General features: G+C 35.2%; 1 protein-coding gene across 1 annotated transcript; it reads right to left on the bottom strand.

Moving 5' to 3' along the window:
- Positions 1-1,261: 1,261 nt before the first annotated feature.
- Positions 1,262-14,936, bottom strand: LOC137394588 (reticulophagy regulator 3-like). The gene is made up of 9 exons (XM_068081321.1): positions 14,690-14,936; positions 13,487-13,615; positions 13,256-13,382; positions 5,979-6,063; positions 5,582-5,731; positions 5,175-5,264; positions 4,776-4,917; positions 2,474-2,850; positions 1,262-1,763 (listed from the first exon to the last, which is right to left on the bottom strand). The coding sequence occupies exons 1-9, from the start codon at positions 14,902-14,904 to the stop codon at positions 1,606-1,608; spliced, it is 1,473 nt and encodes a 490-aa protein (XP_067937422.1). The 5' UTR covers positions 14,905-14,936; the 3' UTR covers positions 1,262-1,605.
- Positions 14,937-22,205: the final 7,269 nt, after the last annotated feature.

The raw sequence follows: 22,205 nt of genomic DNA, 5'->3' as shown, positions 1-22,205 counted from the left end.
AAAGCACTTTCAACACAGTTATGCTAATGTATGCATTGGGTTTAAAATCATTTTGAAATGGTTTGAGTTAGGGTACAAAGTGGTACATTTTATTAACATGTACCACTTCTACTCTAACTCAAACCATTTTATGTACTGATTACTCAGATTGTTCCACAATAACAGAAACATAAGGCTGACAGAATTACACTAATAGATAACCCAACAGATATGGAGCTGTTGAAACAGGTAAACGAAGTTGATCTGTGAAAACAACAATCGCAGGTCCTTCAACATGTCTTGTAGGTATCATAGAAGTTACTTTAAAAATATGAATTAGTGCTTTGGTCAAAGAAAAACTTTGTTCAAATGATGTGGTAACGACAACCATATGCTGTTTTACATCACTTTCTATGCTACACAAGAATTGCAAACTCCAAATCTCATCCAACACATATACAACAGTAAGAATTGCTCATAATATGTAAAAGAGGGATTACTATTTTGGACAAAGTATTTCCACTTTTCTAATCATTGCAGAGTAATTATGATTGGTAAACAACAATGAAATAAGTAACAGAATAGTAATATTTGCTTGTTTATGCCATTTTATGGCTAAAAATGGATCACAAGATTTGCGTAAAAACACTTGAAACGTGTTCAAACATAACATAACGAAAACAATGCGTACTTGTGCGCTGTAGCTACATGTATTTTTTTTCCAACATCTAAAAAACTACATTAGCATTTTCCAAAGTGTTCACCAAATACTCTGCTACTTACTGAGCTACATCTATAACGGCTTTTCGCCAATTATGCTTCATCTTTATGAGCTTGAAAGTTGAAAAAATGTTTTATCTTGAAATGCATGATTTGTGCAAATATTGATTAAGGTACAAGAGTCTGCAAGGCCTTAGCAATATGAATGAATCTATCAAAGCATACATCATACTTTGAAAATAACTTAGAGAATATATCGTGAACAGTGTGGCTTGCAATATCCGATTACCATGGTTTATTGAAACCCAATAGTGTAACCAGTAGATGTTATACTAATGAGTAAAAGGGAATCTTCACTTCTAAAAATGCAAGAGAAAAAACAACTTAATTTATGTTGGTTTTTAGATAAGCCACACATGTGTTTGACTGGAAACATAGGTCTATAGCTAAAGATATGTTTTATCTGAGCAGGTGGGTAGCTCAACTGACATCAACCAAGAGAATTGCAGCTAGTTTGGTATAAAAACATTGCTTCTACTAGCTCGATTGCATGAGGAAGCAGTAGGTGCAAGCAACTTTATTTTATTCCATAGTAACAAAGGACTTGAAAGCGCCCAATCACAGATGAATATGCAGCAGATTTGCTCCATAATGCAATAAGAAAACGACTAACACAGAAAAATAAGATATATACACATATATATATATACAAGCTTTAGGAACATTCAGAATGCACAAAATATTACTAAAGATGGTCTAGCTGATGCACAAAGTGATGGATAAGACAATAAGACTCGTTCATGGTACAAATTTCAACTATTGGTAATGGAATATCAGTTGTTAACTATGTTTTGTGAAGGAAGTGTGAGCGTAATAAATAAAAAGCAAATCTGCAGTCTAAAACTCTTATCGGAGCTCATCTCGAGATATGATCTCATAGTCAAACTCATCACTGTCCTGGAAAGCGAGTGAACCCTCCAAATCATCGTCGATTGAGGCATCAGCAATCCTGTCCGGCGGGTCCTGCTTTAGCTCATGATCGGCTTGCATAGAACTGAACATTCCTGCAGTATTAAACGGAGAAGCCATCTTAGTTACTATCTAAAGCGAACCTCAAAGAAAGATTGTTACATATAGAACCAAAAATGGAGAAGACAAAGTTCACTTTAGACAATGCTACTAATTTGATTATTTTTTTTAAACACAACAATAAAGGTTCGAAGCTCCAACTCAATCACAGAAGATGAGCTATATTATAAAATACACATCTCATTAAAAAAAAGTTTAGGGACATTAATTAAGTTTGGCAGATAATAGAACTATTTATATTATGAAACACAACTTGGTACACATGAAAAATATCTAAATACACGGTTGCTAGTCTGTGAGGAGGTGAACACTCGAAATCAATTGATGAGCCAGAACCCTTGAACATACTGTGTTTCTAAACAACGACGAACAATAGCATGTCACAGCAAGCCTATTCAACCTATTAGAGAGTGTAAAATGCAAGGATTATTGTCAATGAGATTGCTATGACATCAATACTTGGTAAGATGCTGCTAGTGAGCGACTGTGACCCAACCAGAACATACGGTACAACATGACAAAGTTGTAGTCAGACAACAGAATATATTTGTGACTCTTGTCTCAATAGATTGAGTTTTAGGTATGAGCAACTGGTATAGCGAAACCCTCATGATCCAGCAGGTGAGGATGATAATAATGGACCAGTTAATTGCATGGAAAAAAGTTATAACGTTAATAGCCAGACCTGCAGCAAATTGAGAGACAGCTCCTGTGAATGCATCAAGCGTTAATCCTATTTGGCCTGCGGGCTGAGCTGAAGCCCTAGAAGCACGAGGTGGCATATAAGGAGGTATGGGAGCTAATGGCTCCAAAGGAACTGGCGGCACATTTGGTGATGGTAGATTCACGCGTTCTGACAGGTCCACAGATGCTGATGGAATCGTGGGTGTAAATGGAACCGTAGACGGGTGTACAGGTGCTGATGGAACTGTAGATGCCGACTGGCCCATATGTGCTGATGGTGTTATAGCATGACTGAGCTCGCTATCAAGCATCAAACTGTCAGCATCAGAGTCAGTGTCTTCATCTTCTTCTCGTAATCTGGCCACTTCCTTAAATAATCTACAAAACACAAAAATAAACTATTAAGTATTTTGTAGAATTCCTTTTTAAAATCTACCATCAGAAATGCACAGACAATCTTACAAGATGTGTTTTGTTGCTAGACTTTGTAAAAGTGCCAGACAGGACTCCCAGCAGTTGCCATGTGCAATGGGACAGTGACACGAGCCTACTAGAAAACTTTACCATCAACACATGATAACACAGCTGATATCCAAGACCCGAAGGGCAGATAAGATTGTCTCAGTAAAATAGGCAACCGTTTTCGTGAATTGAACCAGCCTCATATCATGTGATAATATGAATTTTTCATAAAAGGTAGAGACACTAAACCATGAATGAAATGACAATGAGGTGCACAGCTGCCAATATTATTTGAGTGACATCTTTTTAAGTTCATCGGCTGACATAATTGTGGCAATATTTCCACTGCACGATTTCCATGTATGAAGTCATTTTGGGCAAAAATATAGAATAAAAAAACTATTATTGGATGCACCAGCAGCATTAAAATCAAAGCCAGTGATAAAAGATTTGACATCGTGTCACGATGCTTCTTCAAAATATCAAAAGGCAATAGCCAATCAAAATTGAAGAAAGACGGCAGAAACAATACAAATCCATTATAAATAATTCAGTGAAACAGCCTGAAATTTAAAAGCTGGAACACCATAACGGTTTTTTTAAAAAATAGTTTTGTATATTTGTGACACTAGAAGGGCAACAAGTTAAAGACAGAGGCAGCCGTAAAAGTGGTAATTCAATTACTAACATAAACTCACTGCCAGCAATATTCCTCGAGTAGCCAACAGCCAGAACAGACATTTAAGAAGATGACCAGACAAGTCCTTGATAAATACCACTATTAAACTTCTGTTATACCACTGCATCTTCTTACTTTGCATAAGCTAAATGTTTATCTCACGTCAATTATAGGTTTGGGAACAATAGGTTTATAGGTTATTAGGAACAAATGCATACATATAACAATTATTTTGAAAATGTCATCGTTAGCTGCTTTAACAACCTTCTGCCTAGCACCCATTTGCTTAGTGAAATGTATTTCAAACACTCGTATATATCTATGTCAAACCGTTTTATTTGATTTCATTGACTCACCGTTGGTTTTTTGTTTTATGTCTTGCACGGCCTAATTTGGAAAACATCGCTGTTTAAAATCAAATTATTGCCAATAATGTAATATGTATATCACATATATATATAGATTATATATACATATATTGCATTATTGGCAATATTTTCATTTCAAACAGAAATGCTTGAAATGAATATATATGTTTAATTAAATATATATACATGTATACATATGTATGCATACATATATACACATACCAATATATATATATCTCTATAGCTCATCAATTTTGTGATTTGAGCACTCGGGTGTCAGCACATTGACTTTCTTAAAGTCTGCGAGGCAACTTAGTTGTTTCATGGCAGGAAGTCAAATTTCATTGGTAATGGGATTTGTGTCCTTTGCCTGCCTTGAGCGGCACTGATGAGGCTTCAATAGTCGAAACAGTCCTGTCTGTAGCCAGGGTGTATATATACTTGTATATATGCATTAGAGTATATATATATATATATATATATATATGCAGTAGAGTATATATATATATACACATATACCCCATTGCCTTGAGGATGCTCATTCATTATGAAGGATTCTGGTGAGTGAATGCTAATAAAAAAGTCGATTTTGAGTTTTTGTAGTCAAAGTTGATGTTACTTTGGCAACCCGCTCTATATTCCATGTCCAAAGAGCGTACTCACATGAGCTTGTATGTCCTATACATTTATCAAACTGATGTTCAAACTTTGAGGGGCAGATGCTACAGGTACAAAGTACACTAATAATAAACAAGAAGAGAAAAGGCTAAATAGAGTCATGCAGACTGTAGTACCTGGATCTATCTACAACATCCATGCTAGGCATCACATCCAAATCCAGCATGAACATCCTTTGTGAGTCGTCACACACCCTCTCAAAATCTGGCATATGTGAAACATCCGGGGATAACGTTCCTTTCAGATTTATTTTCTTTTCTGAATACAAAGGAATAATTGACATGGTACAAACGTGAGAGTTACGATGAACAGAGTGGCTGCAGTAATCATAATCTTCTGATAGAAATAAGGAAAAACTTTGGTGCGATTGGTTTAAAATTACTCAAATATACATTAGATAAATTAATAATATGGCTACATTCGAATAATCTAGTTTAAACAGGAAGCATTGCAAGTATGCACTACTAATTGCCGACTAACTCTCTATGCTAGTAGGAAGAATGCATCTAACCAACCTTGAGGAGCTGGGTTGATTTCATCACTGTCCAATAGGAATTGAAAATCTGACGGGATGACATCGGAGTTATCATCATCGGAGCTCCTCTCTACATAGGAACGGATTAGATGACTCACATGACAATGTCTGCCATCCATTTTGACTCAACCATAGAATGTTGAATAATTTCAAATAAGTTCTACACATATAACTTTCATTTTAAAATCTTATTCCTATCAGAATACTTATCTGAGAGGGTAAATTTTTTCCTCATTCATCGAGGTGTTAATTATAATCTTTATCGCAATTCTCACTGCTAGCTCGTTAAATTTAATCTTTTATATTTTGTAAAACTTCCATCTACACATTCGAGAAAACTGAAATGTGACAATCACGTGTGAATGATTAAAAACCTTTGCAACTCACCCTGATGGAATGCTATTATTCTCCTGTTTGCTGTCTCAAATATTGGCTTTAGCTTGTTGTACAGAACCATAAGATATGGTTTGACCCTGACATAAGCCGTAGGAAGGATGTTGTGGTAGACTGCAGCAGGAACCACGACAGCAGCAAACACTACGAAAAACACAAATGTAGTCTCTCCTAAGAGAACTAATGGTTTGCAAGCGATCTCATACACTAGCACCTATTGGCCTATTTGAGTAGGGTTATCGGATACAGCCTGTTGATATAAATTGACCAAATGACAAACACTGAAGGTCCCTAAAAAGAAGTTGACAAGATAAAATAACACAAAGCACAGGCGGCATAGGCAATGATACTAGCCCATTCTCAGAGCATAAGATCGAAAAGGTGTACTTACATGAAATAAAGGCAAGGACGCGGCCTGAAAAATAGTGACCGATGACGAGGAGGCAGGCAGAGTAGGCATACATTATCGCAACAAACTGCAACAAACAGCTAGATTACAGGCCAAGAGTTACTAAGCTAATGGCACAGGGTCATTAGATATACGCAGTGGTTCCAGTATGTGGCTTCAGATACATCATACATAACCATTTGCAAAATATATCTGTAAAATTGAATATATATTTGTATATATATATACACATGAATGCATATACAGTAGTATCTTGCATAGAATGAACCTTTTTATATTTAATTTCCACTCAACACAAATAATTTGTGTGAAGTTTTTGCATCGTATCACGTAAGAAACTTCCCACAACTAAATTTTTCCTTCAAGTTTTCGTAAAGTTGGTGCAAGTTCTGTCAAATTCAATTTGAATAACGAATAAGGAGAGCCCCACAGTTATTCATAAAAGTATCACTTTCTCTCTCAATGAGCTTGGAAGAGAAAACGACGTATAGGCACATCTGGTTAGGTTTTGAAGAATGCGCATTCACAGTATGCATGAATTGCAGTGGGAGCACAGTTGCAGTAAATGTCTACTACACACTAGAAAGTTGTAATGTACAGCAAAATTACTGTGTACTGCACTGCAATGACGTAGTGCAGTTCTAATGCGTCACAACCCTGATATATATACAGTATATACTATATACAGTATATACTATGTATATATATATATATATACTAGCTGTCCTACACACATTGCCCGGGTAATAAAAGTCTTTGGACAGAAAAGTAATTTGTATTTAACATATAACAACATTTGCCATTCTAACTTTCAAACTACATATCATGAGAAAAGTGTTGTGTAGTTGAAATAAATTAACAGATAAAATAAAAACAACTGTAAAGGTTTTTAAACTTTGTCAAACCACTGTGACTTTCAAACTTCATACCATGAGGAAATGATTTTGTGCAGGAAAGGTTCTTCTCTTTGGAAGCATTAGACAATGTGTAACTTCTGAGAATACACGAATTTAACAGAGTAATAAAAAATTATGACAGAATATGGTAGATTTTGTAGTTGAAATTGTATTAGAACAATTTCTGGTAAAAATAGTTGAATCAAAAATTAATATTAATAAAGATTGGAAACTAAGTAATAATAACAGTGATAGGAAAATGAATAATGTTTAAACTTCAAACGCGATACTCAAATTATGTTTAAAAAATGCAAGATGAAATAAAAACGAGAACACAACAAACTTTAAAAACTTACATTATAAACTTCAAAAGTTATAAATTTATAAATGTAATAAGATAATGTAAATCTATCTATACATATATATATATATATATATATATATATATATTTCCCAAAGTCTGTAAGTGTATGTAAATATAAGAGAGTCAAGAATAACTGATACTTTTAATCTTACATGATAAATCTTACAGATAATCTAACAGATAATCTTACAGTAGTCTTACAAATGTTTGTTGTAAAATGTGAAATTATCCCACGACCAAACACTAGCGAAGCGATTGTTTGATCGAAACGATACAAAACACATATAAACCTATTTAAATATGTTACGAAGTCTTTATTATTTGTAGAAAATTTCCTAAACCTTACCCATCTGATTGGATTATACATAAATAGACAGATTAATTCGGCCTTAAATCGTTATTAAAACGTGACAAGCCTTATTTTTATCAAAATTAAGACCGGCAAACGAAACGCCGAGCGACAGAGAATAGAACCATTAAGTCATGCGCATTTCACGAAAAAAAGTGCACATTTCACCAGTCTATAGCATTGGCAAATTGCCGAAGATTTCTGTAATTAACGTAGAAGTACAGAAATCGTTTCTTTTTTGCCGATTTCAAAGTAACTGACATTTTGGAAACTTTTGAGTACTTTGGTATTCCAACTAATGTCCAAAGCAGTGAAAGTAAAGGAAATGACGATGATATTTTTATAATGATTCTTATAAGATTATTACGATTTTTAATTATAAGATTAATTATTCTATTTTATAAGATCTAATTATAAGAATAGTCTTTCGAATTTACAAGATCAAAGCATATAGTGACCGATGTTGGGCAATATGTTACTGTTATTATTTTTTCTAAATAGTTTTGTTAAATAGATTTTCTAAAAATCTAGATAAATATCACAACTTCTTGATATTGGTTCCTATGCCGTTTTGAAATGTAAACAAAGTTGTGCATTGGTTTTCTATTATTCCTGTATTACTATATTAATAATATTGGTTATTCTAATATCAGTGAATTTTACTTCTAATATTGCATTTCTCCTATTGCAGGGGTAAGATATAAACATAATATTTTCCTTTCATTATTGCTGTTTGTTGTACATAATAACACCCACACCCAGTACATTACAGCAACCATTGCAGTTATCCTATGGCACTGCAGTGCCATTTGACTGCTAATATTGCATTTCGCAACTATCAGTACCCTTTTGTTTTTCCAATATCACTTTGGTCGTGGGCTGTATGACAGGGGAATTTCTAGTTTAGGAATTACTAATTGGTTAGGTTCAGAAGAAAAGGCATGTAAGCTACTAGAAGCTACTAGGCGTGTAAGCTAATACACAAAGTGAGCACTGATAATAACTTTGTGCAGTCAATTCGAACTGTGCAGTCAATTCGTCTGTTGAGGAAAGGAATTTGCGCTTGTTAATATACTATGTCGCTATTAAAATAAACATTAAATAACAAATTGAAAAATATTCATACAAACAAAGATGTTTTAATTTGAAAAGAAATAATGTTAAAAGATTTTCTATATGAACAAAGATTTTGTTCGTATTTAATGATTGTGGAGCCCGAGGTACCAAATCAATCCAAAAACATAATGTAGCTGGGAAAGTCTTCTGAGCAGCTGGAATAAACTAGTAGCGAGCTGAATGTAGATGTAAAACAAATAGCGAGTATGTAAACTACGGAAGGTCGATACAACGTACATTTTTAGTAACGTATATAATCGGTACAAAAATAGCTAAATTTTAAGTTGCGAGACAACAAGATCAATTTTGCCGATTTTTCTTCAAGTGTATCCAAAGGTTACCTCGCTTTTCCTTGCCTTCGAAAGACCATCGCTAAGCGGATGTTTGGAAAATCTTGATTTTTTGCAAACCTTTAAAACAGTTGTTAACGAAAATATTTTGCCGATGATGGTAACAACAACGACGCCTTTGAACTACTAAAAGCTGAGGTTTGTCTCTAAGGCTTGGAATAAGGTGATATTCTAAAGCGATAACATCCGTCTCGGTAGTCATTGGGCAAAAAACTGTTCGAGTTAATGAAGCTGAGGTCGAGTTATCTAAAGCAACTTATCATTGTGTGGAAACGGACCAAACAAATCCGTTCGAGATAACCATGCGTTCGAGCTATCCGAGGGCGAGTTATCCGAGTTTGACTATATAGATATGTATGCAAACATACACTGCAAACATGATGATACATATATCAATGCATACGCCGTATGTATAGTTGCATAAAATGTAGAGATAGATGCATTTACTCATATATAGGTACATCGATTGTATCTATAAATGCATAAACTGCTTATATAGGTGCATACACCGTATATTTAGGCGCCTACACTGTATATACATATAGATACATATACTGTATATGATCATGCATATCTATATATATTTCTCAAAGTTTGTCGTCTGTCCAGCTATAGCTATTAATTAATATCTTGTATTAAGAATCCGTATCGCAGCAAATTTGATCTCAGACCCTCCGGTTTCCCAGTTTGATGTCTTACCAATTTAGCCACAAGAGCTTGATGACTCCGATATCATGCGTTATTATTTCTGAGCCTAAAAAAGGGTAAGTAGCTAGTGTGCTGTGAAAGACCATATAGCAACATGCCAATATATGTCGCTATATGGGAGCAAATACACTACCGCTCTCCGTCATGACGCAAAGTGATGGCGTAACATCATGAGAGACACAAAGTGATGGTGTAACGTCATGAGAAGCAGTAGCTCTTATTAGTAAGCTTACTCAAATTATCCATTGGCAACGTGCCAGGCGAATAGCGAGTGTCAGGCAACTCTCATTATCTCTCAATGCTTATAAGCTGATTTTAATACCCAGGCAAACACCGGGTAGCGCAGCTAGTACTGCGTATATACAGTGAAACTAAGATAACTCAAACTTCACGGGACCAAACGAAAGTGTTCGAGTCATCAGAGCACTGTCACAAGTGCATATATTTATCAGTAGATACATGTACATATACAAATTATATATAAATCAAAAGCATAGACTGCATGGTGCAAGTTAAAGGGCCTCTGATGTGAAGTTTTAAAAAGGTTTATTAGAAAGTATAGACATTTTTCAATCACTTGAGATTTGTTGTTTTAGGTGATGTGACTGCCAGGATGTACTCAGGTTAAAAATAGCAAAACTTGATCGCCGTTATGACGCTCAGAAAAAAGATATCTTTTTCTCCTGAGCGTTTTAACCAAGATCAATGTTGCCGATTTTACTTTAAAGGTTGACTTGCAACAAAATTCACATTACAGTTATTTGATATCAAAAGATTCACCATGTCTTACTCTGTTGTGTTGTAAGTGCCAAATATGTGGCAATGTGATTACAAGCTCTTAAAAGCTAAAAAACGAACAGTTAATCACCGCCATCACAAAACCGTCGCAGATTAGAACCTCTTTTCAAAACAGCTTAAATGGGACATAATTGAACGAGATGGCTTCTGTTTACGCTTCCATGCAACCTCATTCGTCGAAATATTTTCACAAATATATTTCACGCATTCAATAAAACCATGTCTATTGTTCTTACGCATCTATTTTATCGTCATTGTAATGCTGTCACTTACAACACTGATATCTTATAATCTACCGTAAAAATTCGTTTAATTTTTTACCTTAGCTCGAAGGAGTACATATCATTGTCTGATAAACATGATGAGCCTGTTGATCACCTGTGATAATCGAAAAATGCTGCAGAAATTTTTCGCAAAGTATGGGTCACATGAACAGACTACGACTAGACCATGCCGAAACATAACTGTCAAGTAGCGAGCATCTACATTTGATACGGGGTCTTCGGTAAAACCCGAAGTGTTTGTCATAAACTAGTGACACGAGAAGTTTTATATTGAGCCTTTTATTGGTCTTTCAATGACGTGAGAACATCACATGACAAAACAATAACTAAAGATAATGACTAGGTCAAAAAAATAAACTGATTCCTATCTACGGCAGTTTCGTGATGGCTGCGATCAATTGTTCATTTTTGAGCGTTTAAGAGCTTGTAATCACATTTCCACATATTTTGTACCTACAACACAACAGAGTAAGACATGGTGAATCTTCTGATACCAAATAACTGTAATGTGAATTTTGTCGCAAGTCAACCTTTAAGTTTATTCGAAGGCTCTCTTGCTTTTGATTGTTTGCGAAGGGCTAACGCAACGCGGATATTTGGTAATATTTGATTTTTTGCAAACCTTTAGAAAAGTCGTTAACAAAAATATTTTGCCGATAATGGTAATAACGACACCTAAGAACTACTAAAAGTTGATGTTTATCTCAATGGCTTGGAATAAAGTGATATTCTTAAAGCACATAAATTACATAATTCTTTTATTGTATATTTCAATACATCAGAGTCTTGGCTTTCAAATGAGTTATTGTTTGCCATGGTGAGACAGACATTGGTTGGTGTTTATAGGATTTCCCCAGAGCTCTACCGCAGAAATGTTTACTGGCATAGGCTCGGAAATTGTGACGTGACAATTTTCATATGCGGTGTTGTGTGCTCTTACCGCCTATTTTATTGCTTACCGCTTATATTTATCAACTACGATAATGACGCTAGTGTCAGACGAAGATAGGAAAACTCCAGAGAACCAATGAAAATGACAAAGGAATCAGTGACATTAGTTCTCCATGTACAGATTATTTCTATGATAAATAACTCAGATTCCAAGCACCATACTATGTTTTCCCGATGATATTATGCACTAGCTCTCTCATTTTATTGTGATGTTGAGGGTAGTGACTGAGACTAATTAGTTTCAAGCATTGTGTGATTGACATATAGGCCACGATTGACATATAGGCCACGATTGACATATAGGCCACGCAACGCAACCAACGCAACCAACGCAACCGCAGGTCACAATTTAATTGATGTGATTTCATTACCTTTATTAATGACAGTACAATTATTGAAGCATAATTAATTAACCCAGAACATGTGTTTGTATTGGTCAGATCCCTGGCATTGTTGATTATCTAGAATCCTAGTTTATTATTAGTGCTCTCTGGGTTTAACAGCACGGATTGTCACAGAAAAGCGCAGCCTCACCGGCAGAAAAAGCGATCAACTACCTAAGGCTAAATAATAATTGTGATATCACATTTTGAGAACCTGAACCAAGTGTTTTTTTGCAGGACATACTTTTGACACCCTGTTTTTCATAGTTCTATTACTCTTTGTGTATTGAATATAGGCTCATTCGAAAGCCAAGACTCTGATGTATTGAAATATATAATAAAAGAATTATATAATTTATGTGCTTTAAGTGATAACGACCGTCTCGGTAGCCGTTGGGCAAAAATCTGTTCGAGTTAATGATGTTGAGGTATCTAGAGCAATTTATTATTGCGTGGGAACGAACCAAACAAATCTGTTTGAGTTTACCATGCGTTTGAGCTATCCGAGTTTGACTGTACATGCATATATCTTATATCAATATATATATTTCTCATAGTCTGTCGTCGTCGGAAATCCGGCTATAGATCTTAAAATCTTGGAATACATATTCCATACCGAAGAGGATTCGGTCTCGGACCAAGCCGTTCACCAGTCTGACGCCTTGCCGACTAGACTACGGAAGTCGAATTGCTAGCCTGCCAATATAAGTCATTATATCAGAGCAAAACCTAACTGCTTTGCGTATGACGCGGGTCATAGCATAACGTCACGCGAAGCTGTTCGCTCACATTATTAAATTGGCTAATAGCAAAACTCTCACTACTTCTCATTGTTTATAAGACAAAAAACTTTCCTCATGATATGTAGTTTGAAAGTTAGAATGGCAAATGTTGTTATATGTTAAATACAAATCAATTTTCTGTCCAAATACTCTTCTATTACAAGGGCAATGCCGAGTGGTTCAGCTAGTTGTATATATACGTGCATATACTGTATAATTTGAAGACCATATTAGTAACACAAATTTTAAAATAAACTAAAAGTACTCGGAATACTCACAGCTGATCTTCTTTCCAGCCTCAGTTTGTAAAGAGCTTCGCCATAGGTTCTAAACATGATGATAGCGCGTGCTGAATAGTGCGCTATGTCTGCTACAGAGAGAAAATCGATGTGCACTGGCACCCATCTAAAATTAAAATTAGGCATAACCTGACCTATGGTGTTAGGTTTTCGATTTATATGCAGAGACCTCAGAATTAATAATCAACAAGTAACTTTGAATAAACTTACTCCTGTTCCTCATTTCGGGGAATTGGAACTCGAATAGTTGGCCATATCACGTACCACCACAGATCTATCCAAAATATCGTGAGCAAAAAGAAACACACTGCGCCAATCACATGAGTTGAACAGAGAGCCCTGAAAAATCAATATACATTAGTTCAAAATTTTTGCAAATGAACATTCATGGAAGGCTTTGGCTCGAGAAAGACTCTGCCACTCTCAACAAGGGGATCACACCTTTAGCTCAGAACTTAGGGAGTATTGTAGTAAACAATACCATAGGGATTGCTTGACTATAATTACCCTGGTCGAGTTGAAACAAAGGCTGTAAACAGCCTGCAACAAGAAAAAATCTGACCAAATTATGTAATTTTATACGTAAGCAGGTTAACGCCATCAATGAAGTCAATTGTTAGTTGGTTCAGCATAGCGGCTGAAAATCGCTCTGCAGTCGAATGAACAAAGGACTCCGGAGAAAATTATTACATAACTGTTCGTCAACATAAATAAAGCGCTTCGCGCTGTTTACTATTTCTGAAAAATGTCTATAAACAAAAGACAATTATTACATAACTGTTCGTCAACATAAATAAAGCGCTTCGCGCTGTTTACTATCTCTGAAAAATGTCTATAAACAAAAGACGGAAGAACATGCTTTATGTAACAGTCTTGCATTGGTATGCGTGTGATAATTCGTACAGCGTACGTATAGGTTTTATGCTTCCCGCCCTTTAATAAATTATGCGCTCGGCATTTTTTAAAGCAAGTAACCAGTCTACATGAATTCCAACTCTGGAGCACCCACTTGTAAGCTCTGTAGCTTTTACGTAGATTACGTGAAATCGAACATTACAGTATTCGAATAAATTTATCTTGTAATACCATTTTGCAACACTCCATACAACTATGGCTGAAATCAGTTAGAATTTACTGATAGCTGCTAACCTTCTAATTCTGTTCTTCAAACAAGCAATAAAAAAACAAAAAACTATCAGTATAGCACATGATGATTTAATATTTATGATACTAACATAGCCCACAACTAGATCTTAATAAATACTAGATTACTAAATACGTTTTAATAAGTTTCCTAAATATTACAGTATTAATTAATGTGAAAATGGGTTAAAACAAACGATTTTTTCTAGTGATAACTATATAACTGATTACTGATAGCCACAAAAATTAAGCTAGCTATATTAAACTTACCCTAATACAATGACGACCAATGCTGTTGCCAAGAAACTGCGAAGAGGATGAGTCCACACCAAAAGCGATTGCAGCTGCAGTAACTTTGTTTCATACGGGCTCAGCCATACTTCCAGCATATCTTGAAGCCTTCGAGCGTTTTCTGGAGACGAATCTAATTGTTTTATAAATTGAAACGGTCCCAAGTGCTGTGAAGAAGCCAGCGTAGACTCCATCGCATCCGTGCATGTGAGCAACAGCTAAACGATTAAGCACTAGGCTGGATATAAAATGAATACAATGTAATCGCTCGAACACGCATTCGTTATGAAGAGTCACGTGTCAATAACAAACTATCCCAATCACGCTCAAGCTTTCTTTATTCGTGCGCTTAGCCTAAGAACTGGAACTGCTAATATACAGCGTTACTCAGACTTTGATGCGAACTGACGTCGGGGTAACGTGTGCGATAGAAATGAAATACTGTACCGCACGTATTGCATAACGTTCAACGGCACATCAAACAAAGCACTATGGAAATTAACTGCACGTGCAATTTCACATGCATGTTCTTTTTGTTGTTCTGCACTCAATCTTTATGTGCAACTTCTGATGCTATCTATCTGGAGTTAAATTTTTGACCGTATAACTATTAATAAATCTAATGTATAAATACACGTACATGTATATCAATTATTGAGAGCGCTCCTTTTATGTAATACCAAACACTCAATGTTTATAGCTACAATTCCATCAAATAAACTCGTTTGCTTCAATCGAAAGCGCATCAGACGTACATGTTTCGTTTATGCTCAATGGAATAGCATAGATATAATGAATCTCATCAGGATATAATGACATAAATTATCAATGTAATAAATATATTACTTTATTGGCGGTAAATTTATTTCAAACAAAATGTTTTTCAAATAATGCTATACAACAATCATAGAAGAAAAAAGGGCAACAGTTAGCCACCAAATTCAAATAAATGATTTGACCTATGGTGTTTAAAACACCTTTTCTGCTAAGAGAACGGATATTAGGTAGAAAATTGTTAAAGCAGCTAGCAATGACATTTTCAAAATAATTCTTAAAAGTTGTATGCAATTTGTTCGTATCACCCATGATGTACGGTCCCCAAACTGGGGGGGGGCTGTATATCATTGGTATCACATAAGCTGAAATGGGTTAAAACCTGTAACTTTGAAAAACGCGGACAAAAACAGTGAAAGATTTTGAGACCTTCAATTGATGTAAAATAAACATTTACCATAGATAAAGTAAGGAGGTACAAAGATTTGAAAAGATCATTCGTTGAGATAAGATATGCTGAAATATGGTGTAGATTTGCAGTTAGTTAGAATGCTCTATTTTGCAACAAAAATAAATTAATAGTGACATATCTATCTGCTAGATGGTAATAAATGTAATAAACTGATAATAAAATGCAAAGGAAGAATTTGAGTTTATGTATGGCCTGCAAAACGGTAGCAGAGTCAATGACTTAGTGACCTAATTACGTACAAATAGTGTCAACACGATTACTCCAAAAAAGTCAGTCTGTCAGACCAGATCCTAGCAACTTTGTCTTTCATCTACAAGCAATAGAAAACTGTGTCCATGAACACAGAGTTTCTGGGAATGTATTTCATGAAAGTTTGAGTTGCTTGTCAAGTCTCAAATAGTTACCTATTTGCATTCTAAATCGAATTTGAAGTATCTCCTGTGTTTATTGAAATCATTTAAAATCAGCTGAAAATTAACTCAAATCCCTCAAAAGAATTGCTTTTTCAAATTTTTGACTGCTTTAATATTTGCTTCTGATTTCTGTACAGCACTGGTAGTTATTTTTACAAAAATGTTCAAATATGGAGTATTGTTTTGATACCTCAAAAACTTAGCACATTTACACAAGACACTGTCAGTGTTCAATTTACACACCCAATGCTCTCGATAATACCTAGGCAGATTCATTAGATAATCACAACTAAAGACTGCAAGAAGATATACTTGATGTTCTCAGCAGTCAAAGCTTTATCTTTGCCAAGTTTGTTGATTTGTACAGTTTGCGAGTTTCGCCGCGTTGTTATTATTACTATTTCTTTCAGCTATTCAATCAGACTGTCGAGTCAGACAACTTAACAAATTACCTTGTGAATTGAAGATCTATGGCCCACTTCTCCTATCTCACTCAGAATTCCAAAAAAAATCTCATCTCACATAGGACCCTCAGTGCTAATTTGGCTGTAGCCTAATAGTGCTAGTAGCCTTTCGCAGCCAACTCAGTTAAGCATCAGCTGAGAGGTATGCAGTGAAACTAAAATTGTTCTACACATCATTGCTAAAATATAAAAATAGAGTAGTTACTTAAACAGAATTGAAAGATAAATAAATATTTAGGTTTTTTGTAGGTGATCCGGGGTATAAATCTTTTATACAGTAATTAATAAATTTTCCATACTACGGTTTATATTAAAACTAAGTTTATATTAGTCTCTTTCAGTATGCACTTTATGCGATATTGTGTTTAACTGTTACTACTAACTGCACTTTAACCACTGTCTACGCAATACATAGTAGATACCTACGATGCAAAAAATGAAAGCATCGGGCAGTTTCTATGTTCCTATTGCAATTGTAATGGGAAATTTTGTAGGCGCGCTTCTCCTAACATCTGAACAAGTCTGATTGAAACAAAACTAAAAATCAGTTATAAGCTGCTGAATTTAGGCTTTCACTAATTATATTATTACACTGATATAATATAATAATATAATATCCATCTGTACAACTATGTCATGGGTATTCAGTGGTACTTGATTACTTCATCAAGGTGCAAAGGTAACAGATTGGGTTACATAAGGTAGATATGCTCCTCATCTATTGTGTTGGCACATGTTATGGGATGGAGACTACTATCTTTATGAATTGCACATCTGGTATTTACTACTTGCTCAGCTCTCCAACACGTGCAAGTAATCATGCTGGCTCTTTCTGAGCTCTGATCATCATGGATCATAGTTTTTCCATTTGAACATGATTCAGGTTATTGATAAGTTTACTGCATTAGTCATTCATAGCAAATGGCAGAGTAAAAGTTCCTCATAGCCACTTACAAGTAATAGTTTACACCATCTATAGAAAAGCATCTTAAACTGCCAAACATTTTTAGAAGACAGCTCTTAAAAAAAAGGATTTCATGAGATTGACAGATCTTGGTCTGTGGCATACCATGGATAAATATCAGTATTGATTCACTATTGCGTGTTCTAATCTAAAGATCTAGTGAATGTCACTACTATAACTGAGACTTATATTTATGCTAGTAATCTGTCTCGATTACTAACTTCTTGCATTTAATGCAGCCGAGTCAATGACACAACCACATAATGCTTTATTGTTATATCAACTCTTTGGTTCTATGAAGTTGATGACTTTTGGGTCATTTATTTTTGGTGCAATTCCATAGTTATGTGTACCATCTCTTCTAGACAGAACAACCTCTAAATTATTATTTTGTTTGCTTTTGATTAGCCATCTTATCTTTAAACATGTTTATGAGCTTTCTCCATAGATATACCCTAGGACACTTATGTATTCGCGGCATCTAACTTTCGCGTTTTCGCGGTGTCATCCTCTCGCGAAAGTTTCATGTGCGAAACTAAACTATCATAACAAACTAGCGAAAAAGCGAAACTAAATAGCTTTGTTCGTTGATACAGTAGAATGGAATTTTATAACGACATTTATTTTAACGTTTTTAACGACCACCATAGCATCGTTAAAATATAAACCAACAAAATAATTTGACTGCCAAAATTTTATTACGTTATTATTTTGCAATTAATTATGATTATTTTCCCATTAAGAATGATTTATAATGATAGGAATTTGATGTCAATGCACATGCATTAGTAGCGTTATCGTTTGCTGGGGACATCAATCAATGCAGTGAGCACCGTGTGTTGAAAGAAAATAAGACACACTGACACTCGCAGTACTACACAAGCAGCATGGCTCTGAAAAGGTTTGGATTCACCACTGACACCTCTTCAATAACTTGTCATTTTTTGAGATTTGTTTTGTTTTAAGTGATGTGACTGCCGAGACATTTTTAAATTAAAATAGGGAAAACATGACCGCAGTTAAAACGCTCAGAAAAAAAGACATCTTTTTCTTTTGAGCGTTTTAACCAAGATCAATTTTGCGGATTTTATTTTAAGTTCATTCAGAGGCTTTTATGCTTTAGATGGGACATGGCCAAGCGGGTGTTTAATAAAACTTAATCTTCTGCAAACTTTTATAAAAGTCGTTAACAAAAATATTTTGCCTCTGATGATGATAATAATGATGCCTAAGAACTACTAGAAGTTGATGTTTGTCTCTATGGCTTGAAATGAAGTGATATTCTACAGCGATAAAAACCGCGTCCATGGCCGTTGGACAAATAACTTTTTGAATAAATGATGTTGAGGTCGAGTTATCTGAAGGAATTTATCATCGCGTTGAAACTGACCAAACAAATTCGTTTGAGTTGACTTTGTGTTTGAGATGAAATGTTACATTTTATCTGAGGGCGAGTTATCCGAGTTGGTCTGTACTTACCACAAAAAAATTCCCAAAAAGATGGGGCGGCTCAGCCGGCCAGCCGCCCCAGTGAAAGCGGGTCTGTTGATAGTCCAAGAAACAAATGGCAGCAAGCGATCAAATTGCATTATCGACCTTGCCCACACCATTCTACCTGCGGTTCACAATTACAAACTAGTCGCAAATTAAAATTTTTTTTTATCGGTGAACTTAACCTGAGGAATCTAATTATGTTTGTTCCACTGCATTTATTTTCACATCACTATATTTTCGCACTCATCAGAGCTGCGAAATTAAGTTGCTTCGAAATTTTACTCTGTGAGTTACTCACGAAACTAAATACTAACGAAATATAAGTGTCCTAGGGTAGTAAACCCTAGATTGGCGAATAGCTATCATTACAATGGAGCAAAAGTGAGGCCTATAATTGGCTGTTGTTTTCACGACGTTACGTCGTAGTGATGTGCATTACAGCATCAAAGCCTTCAATTGAGCAATAAGTTTAGTAGTGGAAGCACGCTTGGCATGCTAGTTTTTAAGTCATAAACGTAACAATAAGACCAAATTCTTGGTGGAATGTCATCAGAAGAGACCACAACACCCTAGGTATATCCTGAATTGCCTATAACAAGACAGAACTTCAACTCAAAACAAGAAGTTCTCAACAATATCATAAGCTATCTATGCCGATTAAAGACACCAAGCTGAAAGCTGCTAGTGGAAAATAATAGGAAAATCATCATCATTTCCGTCATTGGTTTTGAGTCAGCAACCAAATCTGTACATGGCATTGCCCAATATCTTTTCAGCAAGTACCCTTACATCAACTACTTCCTAAACTTTAAGATCAACCAGGATCACATTGAGATTCTGTTTTCCACAATACGATCTAAGGGTGGCTATAACAATAACCCGGATGTGCAGTGCTTTAGATCTGCACTTCGAGCACTGTTCATAAAAGCAGATATCACACCAAGTCTCAATGTTACCTGTATTGATCTGGATGTGAGCAGGGCTGAAAAAACTGGCCAACTCCTGCTACATTCTCTGGCTAGAAAGAAAAAGAAAGAAGAGACAAAAGCTGAGGAAGGTGAAGATGAGGAGTTCGGTAATGAGGATTTTTTCTAACTCAAATGTGATGAGTGTATCAAGTTCTTGACCAATGTAGAAGTAGTAGGAAGTAGAAATAGTGATGACATAACCCTAATATCAGTTAAAACAGAGGAGGATTGGTGACCAGATTGATAGGCCGAATATGTATTGCTGCAGAAAAGTGCCTACGTTCACACATGGAGAGCTATAGTATCACACAGAGAGCTTTTAAACAAGTAACATCACAGACAATAACATATATGTCTTATTAGATAACCTCAATCAAGGTTTTACATGTACAGTGCATGCCAACAGTCTACTCAAAACTATAGTAAATCGCTGTACTAAAATCAGAATACACTATGCCGCTTCAAAGCAGGAATCTAGTTCAACCAACCTTAGACAAAAACTATCTCGTCTAGTTATTTTCAGTCATGTCTAATGGGTGTTTAATACAGTGGTCCTGCTTTACTGCTTCTAAATATCATTTGATTCATTAGTTTGTTATTAGTTTAATTTCTATTTGGTCACTCTTTGTATTTTCAATAAAATAAAAGTTTCTAAATCATTGGTATTATTCATTACCATGTGTGTAAGATTCTTGCCTTTCTCATCCAAAGTCATTACAGTCATACTTCGACTTACGAGCTTAATGCGTTCAGAGACTGAGCTGGTATGTCAATTTACTCGCATGTTGGTGCAATTTATTTATATATAGAACAATTAAATATATATTGATTGGTTTCCATACTCTAAAAATGCAAATAAAACACTCAAAACAATATATTGTAACAGAAAGAACATGTTGGTTATTGTCCTAACTTACCACATGCTTTCAAAAAGCAACAAATAAAAAATAATGCAAGGAAATGTGATTAATTAAAATGTAAAATTAAATACATACAATAGCAGCTAACGCTAGCATTTGCCAGAGAGGGAGAGATAAGTTATCCTTCATTACAACAGTTGACTTTGATAAATTTGGATTTTATCCAAGTCATAAAAGACAAACTTAAAAGCAAACCTAAAAGCAAACTTTAATCTTTAACTTAACGTAATTAAAATTTCTTCGGCGTTCATAGTTTTAAGTTTCTCGCTGGTTAGCTAATTTTTCTTTTGTTTCGCTCTAACGACCAGCTGGCCGTTTTAAGAGAAACCTATCTAAGGACGTTTGCCTTTGTCGCCCTTTCAACATGTTGCTATCAGGATGAACATAGGTGTCGTCACCAAGGGTTAATGCACGACCAATAGCCAACTTGTCCGAATGACTATTTTTTATAGTCTTGATAGATAGCACCGGCCTTTTTACGTAGCATCATTTCAGTTACGCAGTCACCGGCCAATTGTTTGTCTTTTATTCAAAGCCTGAGCAGTCTCTCCATCAGTGGTCGTGAAGATCGCTGCGTCGTTTAGAAACTATGGTTAGTCCTTTTGCAAACTAAATGCCTTGAATACAATCCTTGTGTTTGATAATTGTGCATGTATTTCTGTCATAGTGCTGAGCTAGCTCAATAATGCATACATATTTTTCAATAATTTTCCGTTTAATATCAATTGTTATCATTTGCTTTTTCTTTGCATTATCTATCCTTTTACTGGCAAACTTTTGGTCTACGCACGGTACTTTTAATTCACATAATTCTGCACTGAAAATCGGCACAAAAAACATGGTACAAAAGTATAATCTGAGCAGTTGAAAAATACAGAGAGATGCTGTTCTCATAAAACACCTCCGACATACTTGGCAACTGACTCATGTGCTCATATCTCAAACATGGCTCGTATGTTAGTGCTAAAACTTGCTTAAAAGCTGGCTCGTACCTCAAGTTTCTCATACGTTAGGGCACTCGTAAGT

The sequence above is a fragment of the Watersipora subatra genome, chromosome 4, assembly GCF_963576615.1.
Source record: "Watersipora subatra chromosome 4, tzWatSuba1.1, whole genome shotgun sequence".
In the NCBI taxonomy this organism is placed as follows: Eukaryota; Metazoa; Bryozoa; class Gymnolaemata; order Cheilostomatida; family Watersiporidae; genus Watersipora; species Watersipora subatra.
This window is presented reverse-complemented; position numbering and strand designations above follow the sequence as displayed.